Genomic DNA, 19,684 nt, shown 5'->3' with positions numbered 1-19,684 from the left:
AACTCTAGCTACGTTTATAAGATACTTACAACACCAGAAAAACTTTGGGCTTCTTCAACTGTTAAAGTTCCTTGCTCGTTCATCTTTGAAATTTCCCTATAGCCATGCAAAGACTTACATGAATTGATGGAAAGTGAAGTGAGGAAAGTCAGAAAAACAATGTACAAAATGACTAAAACAATCAGTGAAAATCAGTGTCACAAAATTACGAAGAATAAGTTTGACCCTAAATAAAAGCTACGAAGAGACACCTTCCTTGATGCCTTTGAAAAGTTGAGGGACAGGGGAGGGCAAGGGATCCACAGGTGAATGTCAGATTTTTTTTTCTATCAGTTTTGCTGAACTTTTTTTTTCTCTTTTTCTTCTTTAAATTAAAATTCTTTAATATATTCTTATATAATTTATATTTATATGTTTATATAATATATTAAATATATTTAATAAGGGATGACTCTTTGGGGAGGGGAGGGATATAGGAGGCAATCTAGGCAATGTGAAAATAAAAGATATTAATAAAAATCTATTTTAAAAAAAGAAATCTCCCTAAAGAATCAAGTCATCTCTTTTATATTATTTAGGCCTGATGGCAATTCAGTCTAATATGCTCTTATTATTCACCTGCTACGTTAAAGGTAACATACTAGGCACTGAGGACACAAAGACTAATTGACCAGTCCTGCTCCTCAAGGACTATTACACAGTAGGGAGGTCAGGGAGAGGGGGGCAGTTACTTCAGGCCTCCTCTGTGTCAGGTCATCTCTGTGTTATGTGGCCACAAATCCCAAGGGACAGGGTGACAGTTGTAAGAGTAAGAACAAACCTACAACTCAGTTTTCCTAAGGGAAAATTGAATTGTCAAGGGAATAGAGATTACTTGCTACTAAGGACACTTCTACCTTCTGTGCTGTGAGAAAACAGAGGGCTTAGAGCCTCAGAACTGTCAATTTGGCACTTAACCAAATTCACTTGGAAAAACCACTATCACAACCCCCTCCCCTCAACCTGTTTCTGTGTTTAGAATGAAATAAACCAGATGCCTCCAAGAATGTGAACAAAAGTCACTATAAGCCGGCACTATGGGCTCTGGCACCTGGAGACTTGGTTCCATTGCCACAAGCCAGCTCCAAAAGCCAGCTCATGTTTTGACAGCACAAATATATTTCTTGAATCATTCTTTCAGGAAGGGAAAATGGAAACCTGCAATTTCCCTGACTACTATCTAATTTTTTACAGGCACAATATTTATGGCATGTGCATTTAGTTAAGTAATCATGTCCGTGGCTCCTTGACCTCTCACCTTTCTTCACTCCAAATTTCCTAATTACATTTCCCCAGGGACAGCAGAAAGTGGTGGGAATGCTTGGATCTGGAGTGGAAGGAGAGAAGTCAGGTGCCCAAAACACAGAATCCCTGCAGAGAGAAACTGCAGAGCCAGAGCTAACTCCACCCCTTTCAGAGTGACGTCTGACCTCGAAATAGATATGGAAGAGCAGACTAGGATTCTTTCCCAGCACCAAATAACCTTGGAGGTATGGAAGGAGTGGAAGCATCTTAGTTTAGACTGGCTTATTAACAATCCCCATCAGATTAAATTTTAAGAAATTACATTATCCAACCTATTAGTTCCCTGTTAGGAGGACATAGTGAGATACTCTTTTAAGTGGGCTCACACTATAGTCCTGCCTGAGTTGATATTCTGAAACGTCAGCAACATGGGACAAAGGATAATGAGGGTATCTATTAGCCTGAAGGCAACCACTGTCAAATATTTATTGCTGGGATAATTCCTGCATCAGAGTTATCTGCCACATGTCAGAGAAGACTTAAGATGACTTGTGAATCTTAGGCTACTTTCTTCTCCCTTGAGATGGGTTTACTGCACATGGTACAGCAAGCTCCTGACCACTGCTTTGTTTCTGGATATAATTCACTGCAGGTGATGCCTACTCATACTAGAGAAGCCTCTCCATGGGAGAAAGGAAGGGTCGTTGTTCAATTGGCATACTTTGACAGATGGCTAAGAGTCCAGGGTTTAGCTCTAACAAAGCGGGTGGGGAGGCATACAAGTTCCTTGTGTCTTAGTTTACTTATTTCCAATTGCAAATAGAAAACCCTGTCAGTCTCCTGCTTCCATCTAAGCATCTAAGTATAGCCCTCCAGACCCTCTCCAGAGGGTCATGTATCTCATTTGTAAAAGTTTTCATCGAGAAATATTCTGTTATCAACAAGCATTCAATCAATAAGCATTTATTATGCACCTGTTATAGATCGTAATGTTTCCTGATCCTTGCAAACAGGAAGTTCTTCCTCATATATTAGTTAAATCTACCTTTCTGCAGTTTATGCTTGTTCTATTCTATTGCATGTTTAATAGAAACACAAAACATCTATTCAGCATCACACTATGCAATAGCCCTTCATATACCTGAAGTGTTATTAAAATGTGTCTTGGATTTCACAAGCCAAACTTCTGAATCCCATGCTTACACTAATTAATAAATTAATATGAACATGCACCGAAATGCTCAGATGGGCTCAACGCTCACAACTTTATCCAACGTATTTTCCTGTCATTTTCAAATCCTTTCTTTGACACTTCCTCAACTGGCTAAATTCAACAAACATTTATCATATAATTACTATGCGCAAAGCACTAAACAAAACATTATCCCTGGCCTAGTAATGCATATATTTAACCTAAGTTATATGATGTGTCCAGTACTCAACACAGTGCCTGGCATGTACATAGTGAGCACTTAATAAATGCTTACTGATTGACTGATTTAGTGCTTTGTGATTCAAAGTGTTTTCACATAGGTTATTCTCATTTGATAACTTCTATTTATGTACCACAACCTAATGGGATAGCACTTCTGGTTGGAAAGGATGTAAATGCCAGTAGAATATAAGCATTCAAGTCTTATTTGAAAGTAAACTTTGTCTTTAACTTAATACTACCGAGGCTCTGGGAAGCTCTTCAATCACAATGTCCCTCTACATTACACAGCCCTCTGGATACAGTTCAATGAACAGGAGAGCAAAACTCAATAATTTTTAAGCCCTTTGGATCAAAAATAAATGTTAATACTTACTCAGAACAAGAACTATGAAGCCAGAGTGGGCTTTAGGTATGAAAAGTCAAGTTTAGCCTTGTACCCAGAAATGAGATTTTCCAAGAACAAAGGGAAATTTTGAGCATAAGGTTGGTTCATGTTTCAGTGTTTGGGAGTGTGAGGGGGTTGCTAAGAACAAAGCTGGGAAAAGGGGAAAATGATTTGTATCCCTGAAGAAAACAGGCATAGGTCAGTAATAGCCTAGGAGAGAGAAATCCTAGGTTTCATCCCTGATTGCCTAGCTTGTACAATGGGAGAAGCTCAGGGTAAGACTGAAAAGTAAAAAGGGTCCTGGAAAAACATGATACAGAAGGTTCCCAGCAGGGATGAACATTCCCCATAGAGAGAAATTTGGAGGCAGATCAACTAAATTGGTCTGTCCATGTGTGGTGGGTATATATAACAAACTTCATATTGCTTTCCTGGCTCTGCTATGCCTACATTAGCATTTCTTAGTTGGACTATATAAGGGGTCATAATCCCAATCCTGTTTTGGCTTTTTCAACTATGAGAGTTACAACTTCGATTACTTTTATACCTTTGTCAGAAACATCCACCCCAAGACAAAAACCACAGGTTCACCTCCCTTTTTATACAACAGATTTATTCTGAAAAAATTTTATGAAAATCAAGTTTAAAAAAAAATTTACTGTAGATGCAAAAGGAAACCAGAAATCCTTTTATAAAGCAAAGAATTATTTTCTAACAAATAACCACATAATTTTTGTTTTTTAAGTTTAGAATTCACCTACTTTGCCAGTGGAATGTCATCAAGCCCAGAATGGGGAAAGTAACCCACCAGAGGTGGGTTAGCCTAGTTATGCAAACAGAAAATTATATTGGGGCCAGGGGTGGGAAAGAGGGTCTGAGGTGAGTAAAGAGATTCATTTTGCTATATGAGAAGAGGTAAGGGGAATGGAGGCTGAAGAAACAATTATTTTTTTTTCTTTTGGCTAGGCAATGGGGTTAAGTGACTTGCCCAAGGTCACATGTCTGAGGCCAGATTTGAATACAGGTCCTCCTGACTCCAAGGCCGGTGCTCTATGCACTGAGCCACCCTGCTGCCCCAGAAACAATTATTTTTAAAGAAAGTAGAGAAAGGAGTTATCTTTTTAGAAAGTAGAGTAAAAGTGCAATGGAGAAACGCATGCCTTTTATCTGGACTGGTAACATCAGGTCTCGGCCATTTTAGAGGAAGGACAGAGGAAGGTTTAATGCCGGTAAGCAGAACCCATGTTCTGAAAACCATATTAAAAAATAAAAACAGGGAAAGCTTGAAAAAACATCCCAAACAGGCAGAAAGGGGGACACTAACTCAGGATGGAGAATTCGTAGTGGCCTACACCAGCAGGTAGATGCATACTCCTTAAGATGATGGTGGTCTTGAGCCAGTAACTACTGGGCACAGAGCTAGAAAAGCATCAAAGGAATGATACCAGAGTAGTGCTTAAGCAACCTGGGGATCAGGCCTCTCACCAATAGTTTTGTTGACTAGACAAAGAGGCAAGTTCACAATCCCTTGGCAGAAGCCTACAGAAAGATTCTACTGTTGAGAATGAGTGACAAGATAATCTGGACTTTATTTAGAAATGGGCAGGAAAAAGGAGGGAAAAAAAGGGAGAGGAAAAAGCTAACAAGAAACCATTCTTCTCATTAGGAAGCAAACAGAAAACTTCTACCAAAAAAAAAAAACCCAACAACATAGCCCTGTCCCTGATACTCATACACTGCCCCACCAGAGAATACCAGCTAAATGCCTCAAAACTAGTCACATGATCATGTAGGTGTTTGGAAACACAGCTTCCCATCTTTGGTTAACAGGTATGTTGGCAGACTGCAGGAAAACTCCTCCCTGAGATGCAGTCTGATGGAAAGAAAGGTGTTCAGGGTTCAGCAAATCTGATGTCAAGCTGCATCTTGGATGAGTACACCAGTCCAGATGCTCATAATGATATGCTTGAACCTTGTGGTTGGCAGGAAACAGAAAATAACCAGACACTAAAGAGCTACCAAAAATAAAAATCCTCAGAGATTCCCAGCCATAGCACACAAAGTTTGACCAATTATATCTTCCATTTTCACTCTCCTTTTCTTCTACTAGAAAGAACCTTTTTGAGCTAGCTGACAAACAGAAAATTTGACGGTACATGCATGGGTGGAAGGGAAAGAAATGAGGGGCAATGCAAGACACATTAACTTCTCTGTTTCAGACTCTGTTAGTCTCCCTCCACCACGAATTTTCTGTTTAAGAAAATATACTCTGGTTTGGTTTCAAATTGTATACGTTTTCATTTGAGTTGAGTGTAAGGGTCAGGAACTTGAAGAAATATTCCAATTAGTGATAATCCTACAACTCTGGAGTGAATGACTAAAGTTCTGATCAAGTCTATGTGATTTTAAGCATAAGAGTTGCTAGATCAAAGAGGAACCAATCAATACAAAATATAATTCTTACTCAATGGACTGGAATCCACAAAATGGTGAGTAAAGGGCCCTGGTTTCAAAATAAAGAGCTAGTCTCTCCTTTCCAAAGGAATAAACCCTTTGGGACCACGGCGACACTATATCCCACCTGTAGGAAGTTTCCTACCTAGCTCTAGGTGTGGACTTAGTTTCCTCATCCAACTCAGTCTCATTTGATTGATTTCCCATCTCCACTGAAATCACTATTATACCTTGGACACACTCTGAAAAACCTGTTGCTTGTCTCATTCCTCGACTGGTCCTAAAGGCCTCTAGGACCACTTCTGCTCCAAAATTAGTAAGAACATTCAACTGAAGGCAGCTGTGACCCACTTATTAGCAGATGCCATAGCCCCAGGGCACAGTGGCTGAGACAGAACACAGGGAGAAGCATCCTCCCTAGCAGTAGCAGGGGAAGGCAAATGTCCTTGGAAGACATGTTCTATCTCAAGTAGAACTGCATTAAGTCCAAAAAGTCCATTTCGATGCTCAGGAGGCATGAAGGGAGAGAATCAATCATGTGGATAAGCAGGCTATACAAACAGTTCACTGTTTTGATACCATCCTTATGACCTGTCCCTACTGACCAAATCCTACATCCTGGCAGTCAGAAGCTAGCTATATTCCACCTCATTTAAAGAAACTTAGATCATAAAAATAGGATCATAAGGCCTGAGATTCTTAGCTGGGAAAAGTGAGTCCTTAAGAGAAGGAAAAAATTCTAAGCTTACAGAGGAGCACTATCCTGAGGTCACAAGCCTCCTTCCCTCAAAAAGGCCATTTACTTTCAAGTGGTACCATCTCTATAAAATATTTTCTAAAAAATCATTCAGATGTTTTATCTGTTATGAATATCCTGTGGAAGTCACTTTACCTAGGTATTTTTATGCATGGAGGAGAAGACCAGGCTGGCAAAAAGAAATGGCTCATGGTACAAAGAGACAGCATGAGGCTTTTCACGGAGAAAAATCAGTGAAGACACAAAAGGACTCCAGGCTTAACGTTCTACCATACCCATGAATTCTCTAGCTAAAGACAAACTTCCACGCCTCTTTTGCACTCCTATCCCCATTCCTTACTTTAGGAATGGCCATCCAGAACAGAACCCCAGAGAAAGTACACATGCAGTGGCTGTGAGCAACAGCTGTAACTCAGTACTGGAAGGCTGAACTCTGTAACCTGCATTATATGTTTCCCGAGACCTCAGGACTGTCCTGCCTAGTTCCAGAGCTCTAAGGAGCATGGAAAGCTGGGGGTGACCTTGTCACTTCTCAAAGAGAGCCAATAAATGCGTTCTACTCATTGCCTCCACTTTACAATCAGGTTTCCAACCAAGCTAAGCTCCGCTCTGCCATCTGCGCTCCCAGCTCTTCTTGGCTAGTACCCGCTGGGCTGCCTGTGATCTAGCAGCATCTGTTCACCTGTAAGTGTTTGATACCACATCTTTTTCCAATGGTGACGAGCTTGAAGTACCTATGGAGTCCCCACTTACTCCTACAGTTCTTCTAGGAGTTCTCTTTGATACTCCCTGTGAGGAGGGGAGGATCCTAGGCAGGGGATGGGAGTGAAGGAAAGGGAAATACTGGAGATACGAGAAAAGAGAATAAAATCACTTAGCACTGTCCTAGACCAGAGCAAAATAACATCTGTCTTACTACGGAGGTACTCAGGACAGTCTGACAACTGGAGGAAGCTTTTATGATTCTACAGCATCAGTGACATACACAAGTTTCTTGCTACACATAAAAGGAGGAAATGCTAAAAAAACCACAAACTTTTTTTTGTTCAACAAAGTCAAATAATAGGAAACTCCTCAAACTCTTTCCCAAATTTAGAGACAAGCCTGTCCATTTGGAAAGGATGTACCATTCAATACTTATCCATTTAAACCACAAGGAAGAGAATAAGATAGGTGGCAGGGACACAAGAAGTCAAGATTTCAAATCTTGATCTTACTGATAAGTCACATTGGCGATAATTATGGAGCCTGTACTACTGCTGATTCCAGCTGTGGCTGGCATTCTAGGATGCCCTTTAAAGTGAAGCATTCAGATGACTCACGAAGCCTTTTGGCATCACAGCATCCTCGCCTTGTGGCTACTCTAAGGAAGGATAATAGGGAGAAACTGACTCATATCAGATCCATTAGAAAGGTAAAAGACCACCACATATCAGTTCATAGTACTCTGGAAGCCTCTATTTTTAAAGCCCAAAGGTCAAATGATTAGCAGGTCTACAAGCAATGAGTGAAGTTCTAGTCTACAGAGATCAATGGCTTGTGTAGGACTGGAAAAAATATTGATAAAACCCCTAGAAGCTGCAGCCTTTCAGATGAGCTGCTTTTAGTTAACAGCAATCAGGAAGCTACAGAAGCAGGTGTCTGTCTAGAGAGGATCTTAATATTCCTAAATATGCTTATTCTGGGTGTGAGTCTTAACTGTAGCTTCAGAAAATAGTAGATACCATTTTTAGAGGACCTTTTGGACATTACATAACAAAATGTGATTTTTGAGTCTCTATCCCCCACAGAACATTTGTCCTAGAATTGCAATGCTAGCAATGTTATTACTAGATCCTTTTTTTTTTTTAAGGGAAGGACTCATCCAGAAGAATAAGTTTGTGGTTAACCTGGGAACAAGTGTTTACGTAGAATATATAATTTGAAGGAGTAATTAAAATGAATTTCCTTACCCATTTGTACTGCTTTTCTGAAAATTAGAATATCTAAGAATCTAAAGATCAGCAGCAGTCTCCAAAGGAAATGGATATTTCTTTGTCCTTGACAGACTGGGGATATATAGGCCATACCACCCTGGTCCTGTAATGAGAAGTTATTTGATGCCACTGGACCTTCTAACCACAGAGCTCCATGTACTTTATAAGCCCTGTTGGACACACCTGGTAGGGAAGGAAGCTAAAGTATAGATAGATGTCACAGATGTGATGCAGAAAGCCAGTGTCAAAGAAGGCAACTAAAACCTCTGCTAGCAAAAGATAGCGGAGATTGTTTAGGGTTAGGCTTTATACTTTCAACATCTTTGGAAATTTCTTCCAAAGTTATAAAGCAACTTCTGAAAATGCAAAAATTTCAGCACCTTTGTTCATTCATATTAGGTTTCCTAACATTGGCCAGAAGAGAAAGGGGGGAAGAGGGGAGAGAAATCACACCAAAATGCTTAGGAGAAAATTTAAAGCTTTTAAGAGGAGTAGTAGGCAGCAGGGAAAAGAAGCAGCCAATATCTTTTGCTTCCTCCCACCACCAAACCTCATTAAAAAATTTTTTTTTGCAGGCACTAATATCAATTACCTTCATGAGTTATAGGTGCAATATCTAGAAGATGAAGGCAATAATTAATGAGTGTCTACTTTCCTGAAGAGTTCCTTCTGTCTCGGTCAAAGAGTTATTGAGATTCAAGAAAGGGGGTGTCCATCACGTGCAAGGTTAATAAGAATAAGCAAAGGAGCAATTTAATAAGGCAACAATATAACTTCTAAATAACTGATGAGGCAAGTGACATTAGTTAATACTGCTGGGGTTCAGAATCCTTATGTATGGGTGGGTACAAAAAGGGGTAATATGAGGGGGTGGGGGAGAGAGAAGGGGACAACTAAGTAGTCTCCCTCCATACAGTGAAGCAATTATAAAAAAAAACTCATCTAAGGTGCTCTTGTTGTTTCTTTGTCCTCGATATACTCGGATACCAGTGATGTGCTCCTAGACCCCTTTCTTACCAACACTTCCAATCGTCTACACCAGTTAAGAGCTCCAGATGGCTTTGCAATAGGCCCTTACAGTTACTAATGCCTTTGCTAATTTTATCAATCAAGATGGCGTTTTGTGAAATGCACGGCAGGATGTGTTTGGGATAATAGCATAACAGGGCCTCAGCTGTGCTGCTAACGTGGTAACTCTCCCTGCTGCTCTGCTGGGGTTGTTCTGCCCACTCTTAATATCAGGAAGCAGGGGCGGGGGGAGGGGGGGGAGGAGATGGGTGGACACACAAAAAGCAATTATCAATTATTATCTTGGTACCAAATTCTCACCAGACCCAAAATGAATAGATCAGAGCCATAATTCAACTGAAAAACAAAATCCTAGCCCCAATTTGATGATGGAAGAGAGGAAAACCAGGTCATGTTACTGCTCCAGAAATGTAGATAGCAAAAAACAAGGTCCACTAACGGCTTATCAATATAATTATGCCTTTAATTATGGGGTGGAACTGGAAAAGTAAAAGAGACTCAGTTACACTTGGGGCTTTCATATCTAGATTTAAACAGCAGAGTTTGCTTGATCCAATGATATCTCTTTTAGTTCAGTGGTTTTTGAGTCAAGTTGCTAATTCCTCTGAAGTCTTAGCTCTCTTTCCCCACCTTCTACACCAAATAAGTAGCTATATATCAAATCAGCAGGGCACCTAGTGTATCTAAATCTGTGTCACAGCAAAGAGTACCAAGAAATAGCAAAGAATATTAATAGATGAGATGCTGCAAAAATTAAAGAGAAATATTTCTTAGTGTCATTCACAAAGGAAGCAGAGATAAATAACTGCCTCTGGTTTTGAATCATATTAACAAAGCCCAGCTCGTATATGGTTCAGTCTTTTCCTCCCCACATCTTATGGTACAAAGCAACCATGGAAAGTCTAAAGATTAATGGAATTTGTCAGAGAGGAAAAGGGAAAGACTGGGAGATAGGAAATCTGCCTAGAGACCGGTTCTGATGATGGCTAGGAAACAGGGTCAAGGATAAGACAGATCACTCAACCTTGAAACCTCAATATACACCTGTGATCCCTTGGATATCCGCTACAGAGGGATATGATGGAATTAAAACGAAAATTCCTAGAAAATGAAATCCTCCACCCTAAAGGTCCTTTGCTAAGTAAATAATTTCCCAAACACTATGAACCAAGTACACAAGGCCCTGGAGTTAGCCAAGAGACTGTGGGCAGACGGACTTTTGTCACCAAGATGGAGCAATCACTTGTTCAACAAAACCATCAGTATCGAGTGACTATGAATGGTATAAAGTTGTGTGGACCCTGTTACATGGGGAATTTTACCAGAAATTTAAGGCACTTCAAATACGCCAGGTAATCCCAAGGCAACTAACTCCCTCTGCCACAAGACATAACTTCCTGATGTAGCAACATCAGCCACGGCACTTACCAGATAGATGCGGTAGGCGTCAATTCGTCTGATAGGGCCCCAACACACGTCTGTGTCATTGTACTTGGTGCTGGCTTCTACGTCACAGGAGTGATTGCCAGTGGCACTGCTGGTAAAAAGAACATAATGGTAGTCTCCTCACCGCTCTATGGATTTCACCACATGGTTTAGAGAGAATGGATCATGAATCCACTGGTTTCTTTACCTCATTAACTGATGGTGCTATCCTTCAGGAGACAAGCTTCTTAATGTACACATATTCCTATAGTACCTTTCCCCAAGGACCCAGAAATCTGTTATCAGCTCAGTCATTTTTACAATAAGGAAGAGGACAGAAGCTATGTTCCCCTGAGACTGAGGGGAAAGAGGTGGCCTGAACAGAAAAACTACAAAGGAGCTGTAATATAGTCAGTAATGGAATTCCTTAGAAGGAATTGCTTAGCATTGTGCTTCTATCCTATCGATCCTGAGTTAGTCCTGGGTTTCTTGGCTAGCAGAGGGCACCATGTGGTTAAAAGAGGAATGGGCAGAAAAGTAGGCACTCACCAGGTCACCTGCATAAGAGATAATGGCACAGCTGCAGCATAGATAGCTAGGTCCCCATAAAGGTAGATAATGATACAAAAATAGAACAGGTTGACTCCCACTGAAAGTGACCAAAAAAAAATTAATCAGTCAATAAGCCTGAGAGAGATGCCTTTATATAAAAAGTTTTAAGACAGCTCAATTTTTAGCCTTCAAGTTAGAGGATCTCAGAGTCAAAAAGGACCTCAAAAGTCATCTAGTCCAATCCTATACCTGAACAGGAATCCCCTCTACAACATCCTATTTACTTCTTTTTGGTTTCCCCCCCCCCCCCAAATTTCATTTAATATGAAACATATCTCTACAATTTTCCCAAAAGGAAATTCTTCTCATGTTTCAAATGTAGTACTAGAAAGGAAAACCCCAAAGATGAGAACTAGCCTAAGTTAAGCCAGACGCCTAGATCTTGTTTGTTTCATCTACTAATTTCTCAAAGTAAGATAGACACTGGAAATAATTCTCTGTCCCAGATCCAGTAATCTCACTAGAAAGATAAGAGCCATATAATTGGGGGCAGGAAATCCAAAATCAGGAAAAGCCTAATATCAGGAAGGTGTAGGGGGAGTTTGCTTAGGTAAGTAGCCTAGGAATTGGTGGGGTCTTCAAGATTAGGATGGGACACATTGGGAAGAAAGGACAGAAGGTGAGAAATCAGTGTCAACTATCAAAGTTAGAGTTGCACCTTCAGAAAACTATGTTGTATGTCGTCACAAGGCTGGGGAAAGAGGGTGGGTAGGGTGTCTTTACTGTGGAATTCTGAAGCCAAAGAAGAGTTAAAAAGAAAACATTTATTCTTCCTCAATCAAACCAGTAGTAGGAGAGAAGAAACTCAACTCTCACTAGTTATTTTTTAAAAAGAAGAAATGCCTCACTCTAAAACTAATCTAAATATAGTATAGTTCAAGTCAATTAATTAAGGGGAATTGGGGGGTGGGGAGTAGAACCAGGGAGGGAGAAAACAAATGCAAAGAAAAGACAGAATAGGTAATGTTGGAGAAAAAGTTTGGGGAGAAAGCGATCCCTACTTTTTATAAAAGACATTTGGGAGAGCTGGCTTGGAAACTACACAGTGAGCAATATGGAGAGTCAGAGAGCCCCACTGGCTTGTCATCCCAGCAGCCAAATATCTTGATTAGGGTGTGACACAAGGGTTCTTAACCTTGTATGTATCATGGACCCTTTTGACAGTCTGGTGAAGCCTATGGACTCTTCAGAATAATGTTTTTAAATGCATAAAGTAAAATACAAAAAAGGAAATTAATTGTATTGAAAGTTATCTAAATATTATCTTAAAAAAAGTTCACAGACCCCAGGTTAAGAACTCCTGTTCTAAGGGAACACAGCACAGTGTGACTAGAATGTAAAGGGCTGAAAAGAGCCTCTAAGATCAGCTAGTTCAACCCTTTCGGCTTAAAAATGAGAAAATTGAGGCCCAGAGAAAAGCTACGCAGTCAACTAGAGCTGAGAGCTGGGGTTAGAACCTTGGTCTTCAGGGGCTAGGTGTTGAAGTGGGTAGAGTTCTGGCTGTGGAGTCAGGAAGACCTGAGTTCAAATCTGACCTCAGACACTTGACACTTACCAGCTGTGTGACCCTGGGCAAGTCACTTAACCCCAACTGCCTCACCAAAAAGCCAAAAAAAAAAAAAAGAACTCTGGTCTCCTAATTCTTAGGGCTCTTTACACTGTACTACAATGTGGCAGAAAAACCACTTACGTGGGAGTTGGGAAACCTGGGTCCTATGGGTGGTCCCACAACTGTGGGACTTTGAACAAGCCACTTGACTTGTAAAACAGGGATGATGACTGCCTATCCATCAATCAATAAGCATTTATTATGCACTTATTATGTGCCAGGCACTGTGCTAAGCTACCTTACAGGATGACAGTTGTAAGGAGGAAAATGTTCAGGAAAACAAATGATTGAGGGTTGCACAAATATACTTAGGGTATGTTCTCAAACGATAAATTTCAAGCTGTTCTATCCAGAATGATTTCTGAACATTTTCAATACCACTCTTTTATCCTGTTGGCTTCTCTAAAGAGAGAACAGAAATAAAGGGGGGCAGGGGAGGAAGGACAGTTCCTTTAGGATTCCCAAGAGAAGGTCTAGGGCACACTAGCTCTGGAATGACTATTTGAAGTCAGCACCACACTCCATGACTGGGGAGGTGAATGAATAATGTTTAGGAACACATGGCTCTTGAAAGGCATGCGAAGGGCAACAGTTCCTGCTTTCAGAACGTTGCCTCTCCCTGACATGATGGGGCAGGCTAACTGTCCAAACCCACAAAGGTCCTATAGTCTCCTGGTCATTCAGGCCTGAGGCAGCAAGCACAGCCTGTGCTCTCAGCTTGATTTTCTACTCAGACGCCAATACTCCCTGAGAAGAGAAATCTCTCCCTCCATTCCACCACCAATACACCAGAACACCAGTTCTGTTTATAAACTGTTACCAAACATCCCTCATCAATAATTTCATTTACCAGACACAAAACAAAAGGATCCATAACTTCCTGTTAAAAGGCCAAATGATAGATAAGCCCAGAATTTCTGATGACAGGAAATGGGTCTGGAACTTTCTAAAGCCTAATAGCTCTTTAAGTGAGGGAGGCAGACCCTCTTAAGGGAGACTACAGCAGTGCCAGCTAGGAATCAGGAACTATAGTAAAAATAAAGGAGGGTTCTCCCTAGATGTCAAAGCCTATTCTTATGAATAATCTAGTTTACTCGTATGTCATGGAAAATATACTAGTTCATAAAAATAAGCACTGGCATTTGGACACTTGAGGTTCAATAAAGGCAAGCCTTAAAAAATAAAAATTAAGAAGCAAATTTATGAGATGCTTAAAATTCTCTGCATGTTTTCCTTTAACTTAAAGAAAAAACTGTATGGAAGGGAATTTAACGTGCATCTTCTAGGGGTAAAGCCCTTGAGAAGGAGAATGGGGGGAACAGTAAGGCTAAGGAAGTAAAAGCACACTGAAGTATGGACTGGGCAGAACTATTTAGTGCTGAATGATACTGGAAAAAAACCCCATTATTTGTGAACCTCCAGTAAAGACTAATTTAACACTGCATTAGGATACTGACATTTTCCTGGGTTTTCCAACACTATGTCAATAGAACACAAGCCCTAGTAGGTCCTACTAAGCTGGAAAAGCTTTGAGTACAGGTCTTGTGATGACCTGCCTAGTGAAGTCTGAGAAACACTTATCATAAGGCTGGCCACAGGGTGATGAATTTTCAGCAAAAGCAATTCTCTATGACAATCTACGTTATAGAGCAACTATGATCTATAATGGTGGAGGCAGTGGCCACACAGATGAAATCAGAAATCCCCGAAGAATCATTTGTAAGGCTTGTTTGGTCCTCCGCATGTTCCTATTATAGTCAGCCAGACCACACTCCCAATGAAGAACAGTATGCGCCATCTTTAGAAAAGGAATATCTGAACAGCAGCTCAGAAGCTTCTAGTTCCATATGCATAGCCTAACTCCAATAGGGCAAAGAGATTTCCAATATAACGGTCTCCAGAAAATAAAGGAAAATGACCTGTGAACAACTAGTTTCTGCAAAGTAGCAGAAAATCTTTTAGGTAAAACGGAGAGAGAGAGATGAACTGAGAATGTCACATAATACTTTAACGAAGAGGAGGAAGCAGAGAAATTTAGACCAGAGAAATTTTGGCTTTCCCTTGCAGGCACAAAATACTGTTTCAGGACCGCCCTGGGCCTGAGTCAATGGGCACCCTCAAGCTTAAGCCAAGTCACTCTTACAGCAGAGTGAAGGAAGTTAATCATGAACAGAAGACCTAGATCTCTAATCCCTATAGCAACCCTAGTTACAATGACCAAAAGGTATGTGGGTTCCTAGCACCCTCTGCTGGGCAAAATAAGTTTCTACTGCAATTGAATGGATGGCATTTGAAATCATTCCATCATTAAGCCAATGGCTACAAGCTTCCTAGGTAGAGATGACAAGCAGAAAGGAAGCTGGCAAAAGTCAGATTTCATGAAGAAGCACCCTCAATATCAGAGCACCCTCAACTTTTTGTTGCAGGAAATCAACTTGGGGGAGCAGTGCGGTGCAATGAATAGAATGTTGAGTTTGGAGTCAGAGAACCAGGTTTGTTTGGGTTTTTTTTTGGGGGGGGGTGAGGCGACCAGGGTTAAGTGACTTGCCCAGGGTCACACAGATATTAAGTGTTAAGTGTCTGAGGCTGGATTTGAACTCAGGTCCTCCCAACTCCAAGGCCAGAGCTCTATTCACTTTGTCACCTAGCCACCCTGTGAGAACCAGGTTTTTAACACCTAACTCTGCCCCTTGCTATGTGCATGACCTTGGGCATTATCTATTTACTTCTCTGGGTCTTTCTTTCCACATTCACAAAATGAGTGTCATGGATTAGGTCCCTTTCTGACCTAAATCCACAATCCTGTGACTTATGAATCAAGGATTAGAATATAGTCCAGAGTTGGTATTTCTTTGTCCTGCTCAAAGTCCTGTTTAGTACCCACGGAGAAGAAAATCAAATATCTGAGTCCAAGGCAGCACTGCTGCCTCAGAAGTACTTCAGCTTTACCTATAGAGTGAGGTTAAAACTGTTCCCCTGACAAAACTCGAAGATTCAAAGGGGGTCAAATAATTCCACGGATTGCTGGGACAAGTACCTCGAAAATTCTGTAGTTAATCTAACTACAGATCCCCCAGTTATTGAGAAGAGATAGAAACCTTAGACTGATACCTTTGCTGAAGAACATGGAGGCCATCTGTCCCATCTCCACACGATCAGAGATTTCAAAAATGTTAGGAGATCCATGTCTCTCTGCAGTTTGGGGGAGAAAAGGTAGAGGTTTTGGCTCTCGTGGTTTTTTCCCCTCAACGTCATACAGGGAATACATAGCAGAAGTGGGATCGGAGTTTGTATGAGTTTGTAACCTTTGGCTCCAAACCCACTTCTCTGCCCACACTTTCCTTCTTCTCCATTTTTTCATCTTACTTGCAGGGTCTTTATCCTCCTCTTGCCCTTTAAATAAGGTTGTTCTTTATTGTTCTTTTCCTGGCCCTCTTTTTTCCCCTTTCACACCCATTCTCTTAGTGATTTCCTCTACCTGCTCCTCCTCTCCTCCCCGGTGGCTTTAATTATCTCCTCTATGAAACTAATTCTCAAATGCCAACTTCCCAGAACTCTTGTCCTGTATCTCCAACTGTCTCTTTGTTATATCTATCCAATATCTCACAAAGTTTACAAAAAAATCTGGAAGATAAAACCTTCAATTGTCCTGAGCATTTCTCAATATCATCTACTCAAAGCAAAATATCTCACAGAGAATGTGGAGGGATGTTTCTAATGGGGAGTAAGGGAAGAAGAGGAAGGCTGACCCTTGGTTTAGACGACAAAGAGATATGAGCTGCTTCTATTTTCTAGATAGATCATAAGCACTTCCCAGGGACATAGGAAAAGATGACAAATCAGCATCTCTTCAAAAGCAGAAGGAAACTTCACTCATATCACATGGTGGAAACTAGAATTCTAATTACAATAAAGAAAGGAAAAAAGGCATGCCCAGAGACTTACGAACAGACAAGATGGGCTGTTTCTCTGACCGATCATAGTTTTCCTGGATGAGAACATCATTATCAGAAGCTGTAGAAGAATCATCATCATCTTCCTCCTAGGCATAGCGGACAGGAAGGAAATGGGAGAAAGACCCAAGGAGGAAAAAGTCAAAGGGAATGCTTATGGAAAGTGGAAGGAAGCAGAGAAGATTGTTTGAACTACGTGGAGTAGCTCAATTCTTCTACACTAAAATGAAAGACTGGGGTAGACAGATTCCAAGGAGTAAATTATAGAATAGCTCCTTGCCAAAGAAGGTCAAGATAACAAGAGCATCCACTGTTATCTCACTCGAGCTTTTTACTAACATTGTGAGATGATAGATATTACTCTTCATCTTAAACAGATAAGGAAACTTTGGCTCAAAGAGGTTAAGTGACTTGCCCACGGTCACATAGCTAACAAGTATCAGAGGCAAGGTATGAACCCAGATCTTTCTGACTCCAAGTCCAGTACTCTCCATTATGCCACACTGTCTCTAATAATTTCCAGCTCTAAATCTACGTTCCTACAAATTAATGACTGAGCCCACAAAGAGATGATGAGGTAGAGGCAGAGTTGGAACCCAGTGGCTACTTTGGAAAAATCACTCTCTTTTTCAGGTCTACACATAGCTGTGTTAAGCTTAACTTTGGGACTTAGCTCTAGACCGAGAACCCTTCATATTTCACATGAGAGAAAAGCGATAACTGGCTCCCAATGACACCAATGTCTGCCCAAAAGACAATATATACCTTATGGCTTTCCATCCTCTTCCAACGAAGCTGAGCATTGGCTGCTGCCATGGCTTCCATTACAAAGGTTGTGGTCATGTAGCTAAAAACAAAAATCAAAGGGTTAAACGCCAATGACCAACAGAAAGCAGAGTGGGAGTTGCAGTACTGAAGGTAAAATAACTTTAAGTGTCATCTAGATCATTCAGCCTGAAGTTCTGCCTCTTTTAGAGTCCCTCTCTTAAACTTTCTTTCTGTAGAATACAGCTTTCAGGACACAATCTTTCCTGAGGAAAATATCTATAAGTGTTTAAATGGCAATGTTTACATCTAATATATATTCCCGCTGGGTTGAAGAAGAGCAAAACAAGACCAGATGATTGCTGAGAAAGCAGAACCCAAGTGTGGAAAGAGATCTACAGTTGGCACAACTCAGTTATCCACAGGATCCAAGGGCGCCTGAGAGGCAAACCTACAAGGTGGTTGAGCCATAAAAAGTCCTTCAGCTTCTGGAAAGGATAGAAGGAAACTCTCATCTCTCCTTAGGACAAGGACAGGTAATCAACTCTTGGTTATGCACACTAAAGGATGGAAAATGGCATGAATAAATGAAAATATTTTGTTGTGTCTGCCATGGGAGAAAGAGAAGATATCGCAGGACTTTCTTTTTGGTGTGGATTATGGAGAAGAAGGGAAGAGACACATTCTTAAAGGGACTAGAAATCAGGGACCATTAAAATTACCATAGAAATCACAGTTCCAGAGCTGGAAGGAACCTCAGAGATCATCTATCCAACCCTTTTGTTTTAAAGAGGAGGAAACTGAGGCCCAGGGAAGTTAAGTGACTTGCCCAAGGTCACACAAGTACTACGTATCACAGGTAAGATTTGAACCCAGGTTCAAATTTTAACTAACTCCAACTACATCATCATGATTATTTCCAGAATACACTGAGGCTGAGGATATGAAAAGGGACTAAAGAGGACTACCTCCTTTCCAGAAACTTCTCTGGTATGAACCTAGCTCCTTGCCAGGAAATAAGCCCTTGCTTTGAAACAATCTGAGATTGAACTCTCCTTTTTATTCAGTAACATTAAATGTTGCTGCCTATTTGGATACATCATTGACTCAGCAGCTTTCATTGGGTGTTGACGTGAAAGTGAATAGATTGACTACTCGGCTAAGTAGGTCTGGAGTCAGGCAGAGGACAGGCTCCATCACCCAAGGGTTAAATGGACACCACCACCACCTCTTTTGGGGCAATCAACTCAGAAGCAACCACAGATTAGAACTGCCACTCTAATCTACCATATTTCACTTCCTGAAATGGTTTCTAAAAAGGACAGAAGGAAAAATTATATCCTTGTTGAAGGCAATTACCTACTTTGCAGTGATCGTTTTAAGGGATTACTTTTTCCCCTCCATATAAAATGTTTCTTTTCTTTTTTTTTTTTTTGGCTAGGCAATGGGGTTAAGTGACTTGCCCAGGGCCACACAGCTAGTAAGTGTTTTGTCTGAGGCCGAATTTGAACTCAGGTCCTCCTGAATCCAGAGCTGGTGCTGTATCCACTGCACCACCTAACTGCCCCTAAAATGTTTCTTAAAAAATAAAATCAATCTCATTTAAAATAAAATTGTTTCTCACTGCTCTGTAAACTGCAGTTTCTTCTTTGTTTGAAATCTTTAGCTCATACTCAAGACTCTTCACAATCTAGGCTGTACTACTTCCTCTCTCTACCTCCAGCATTCCAAACTCTCGCCAAAGTCAATAATGCCTATTTCCTAAATTTCATCTTACTCTCATACCTTCATGCTTTAACATATGTCAACTATGAAATACGAAACAGGTGTCACCTCCTCTACGTAAGCTTCTCAGGTAGAAGTGATTCCTATCTCCTTAAAGTGTTTAGGCTACTCTGACCTTTTTTTTAAATATACTTAATCACATCCTACCTTATAACTATTTGTGTACATATCTTCTCCTTCCCTAACTTCACTACATTATAAGCTCTTTGAAGGCA

The 19,684-nt window shown here is 40.7% G+C and overlaps 1 protein-coding gene across 5 annotated transcripts in view; it reads right to left on the bottom strand.

The window, feature by feature from the left end:
- SLC38A12 (solute carrier family 38 member 12) overlaps window positions 1–19,684 on the bottom strand; it is an 82,343-nt gene that overhangs the window by 56,346 nt on the left and 6,313 nt on the right. For 4 of the 5 annotated variants that reach the window (XM_021002596.2, XM_021002600.2, XM_021002599.2 and 1 more), the window contains exons 4-8: window positions 17,685–17,766; window positions 16,912–17,008; window positions 16,078–16,158; window positions 11,295–11,394; window positions 10,749–10,857 (exon numbers count right to left, since the gene is read on the bottom strand). In XM_021002596.2, coding sequence (XP_020858255.1) covers window positions 10,749–10,857; window positions 11,295–11,394; window positions 16,078–16,158; window positions 16,912–17,008; window positions 17,685–17,766 — 469 coding nt within the window. The remainder of the gene's footprint in view (window positions 1–10,748; window positions 10,858–11,294; window positions 11,395–16,077; window positions 16,159–16,911; window positions 17,009–17,684; window positions 17,767–19,684) is intronic. The other variant, XM_021002602.2, reaches the window with a different exon arrangement.

This window comes from Phascolarctos cinereus, unplaced genomic scaffold, assembly GCF_003287225.1.
Source record: "Phascolarctos cinereus isolate Bilbo 61053 unplaced genomic scaffold, phaCin_HiC Scaffold_5;HRSCAF=322, whole genome shotgun sequence".
NCBI classification, from domain to species: domain Eukaryota; kingdom Metazoa; phylum Chordata; class Mammalia; order Diprotodontia; family Phascolarctidae; genus Phascolarctos; species Phascolarctos cinereus.
The sequence above is the reverse complement of the archived record's forward strand: the minus strand, read 5'-3'. Positions and strand labels throughout refer to the sequence as shown.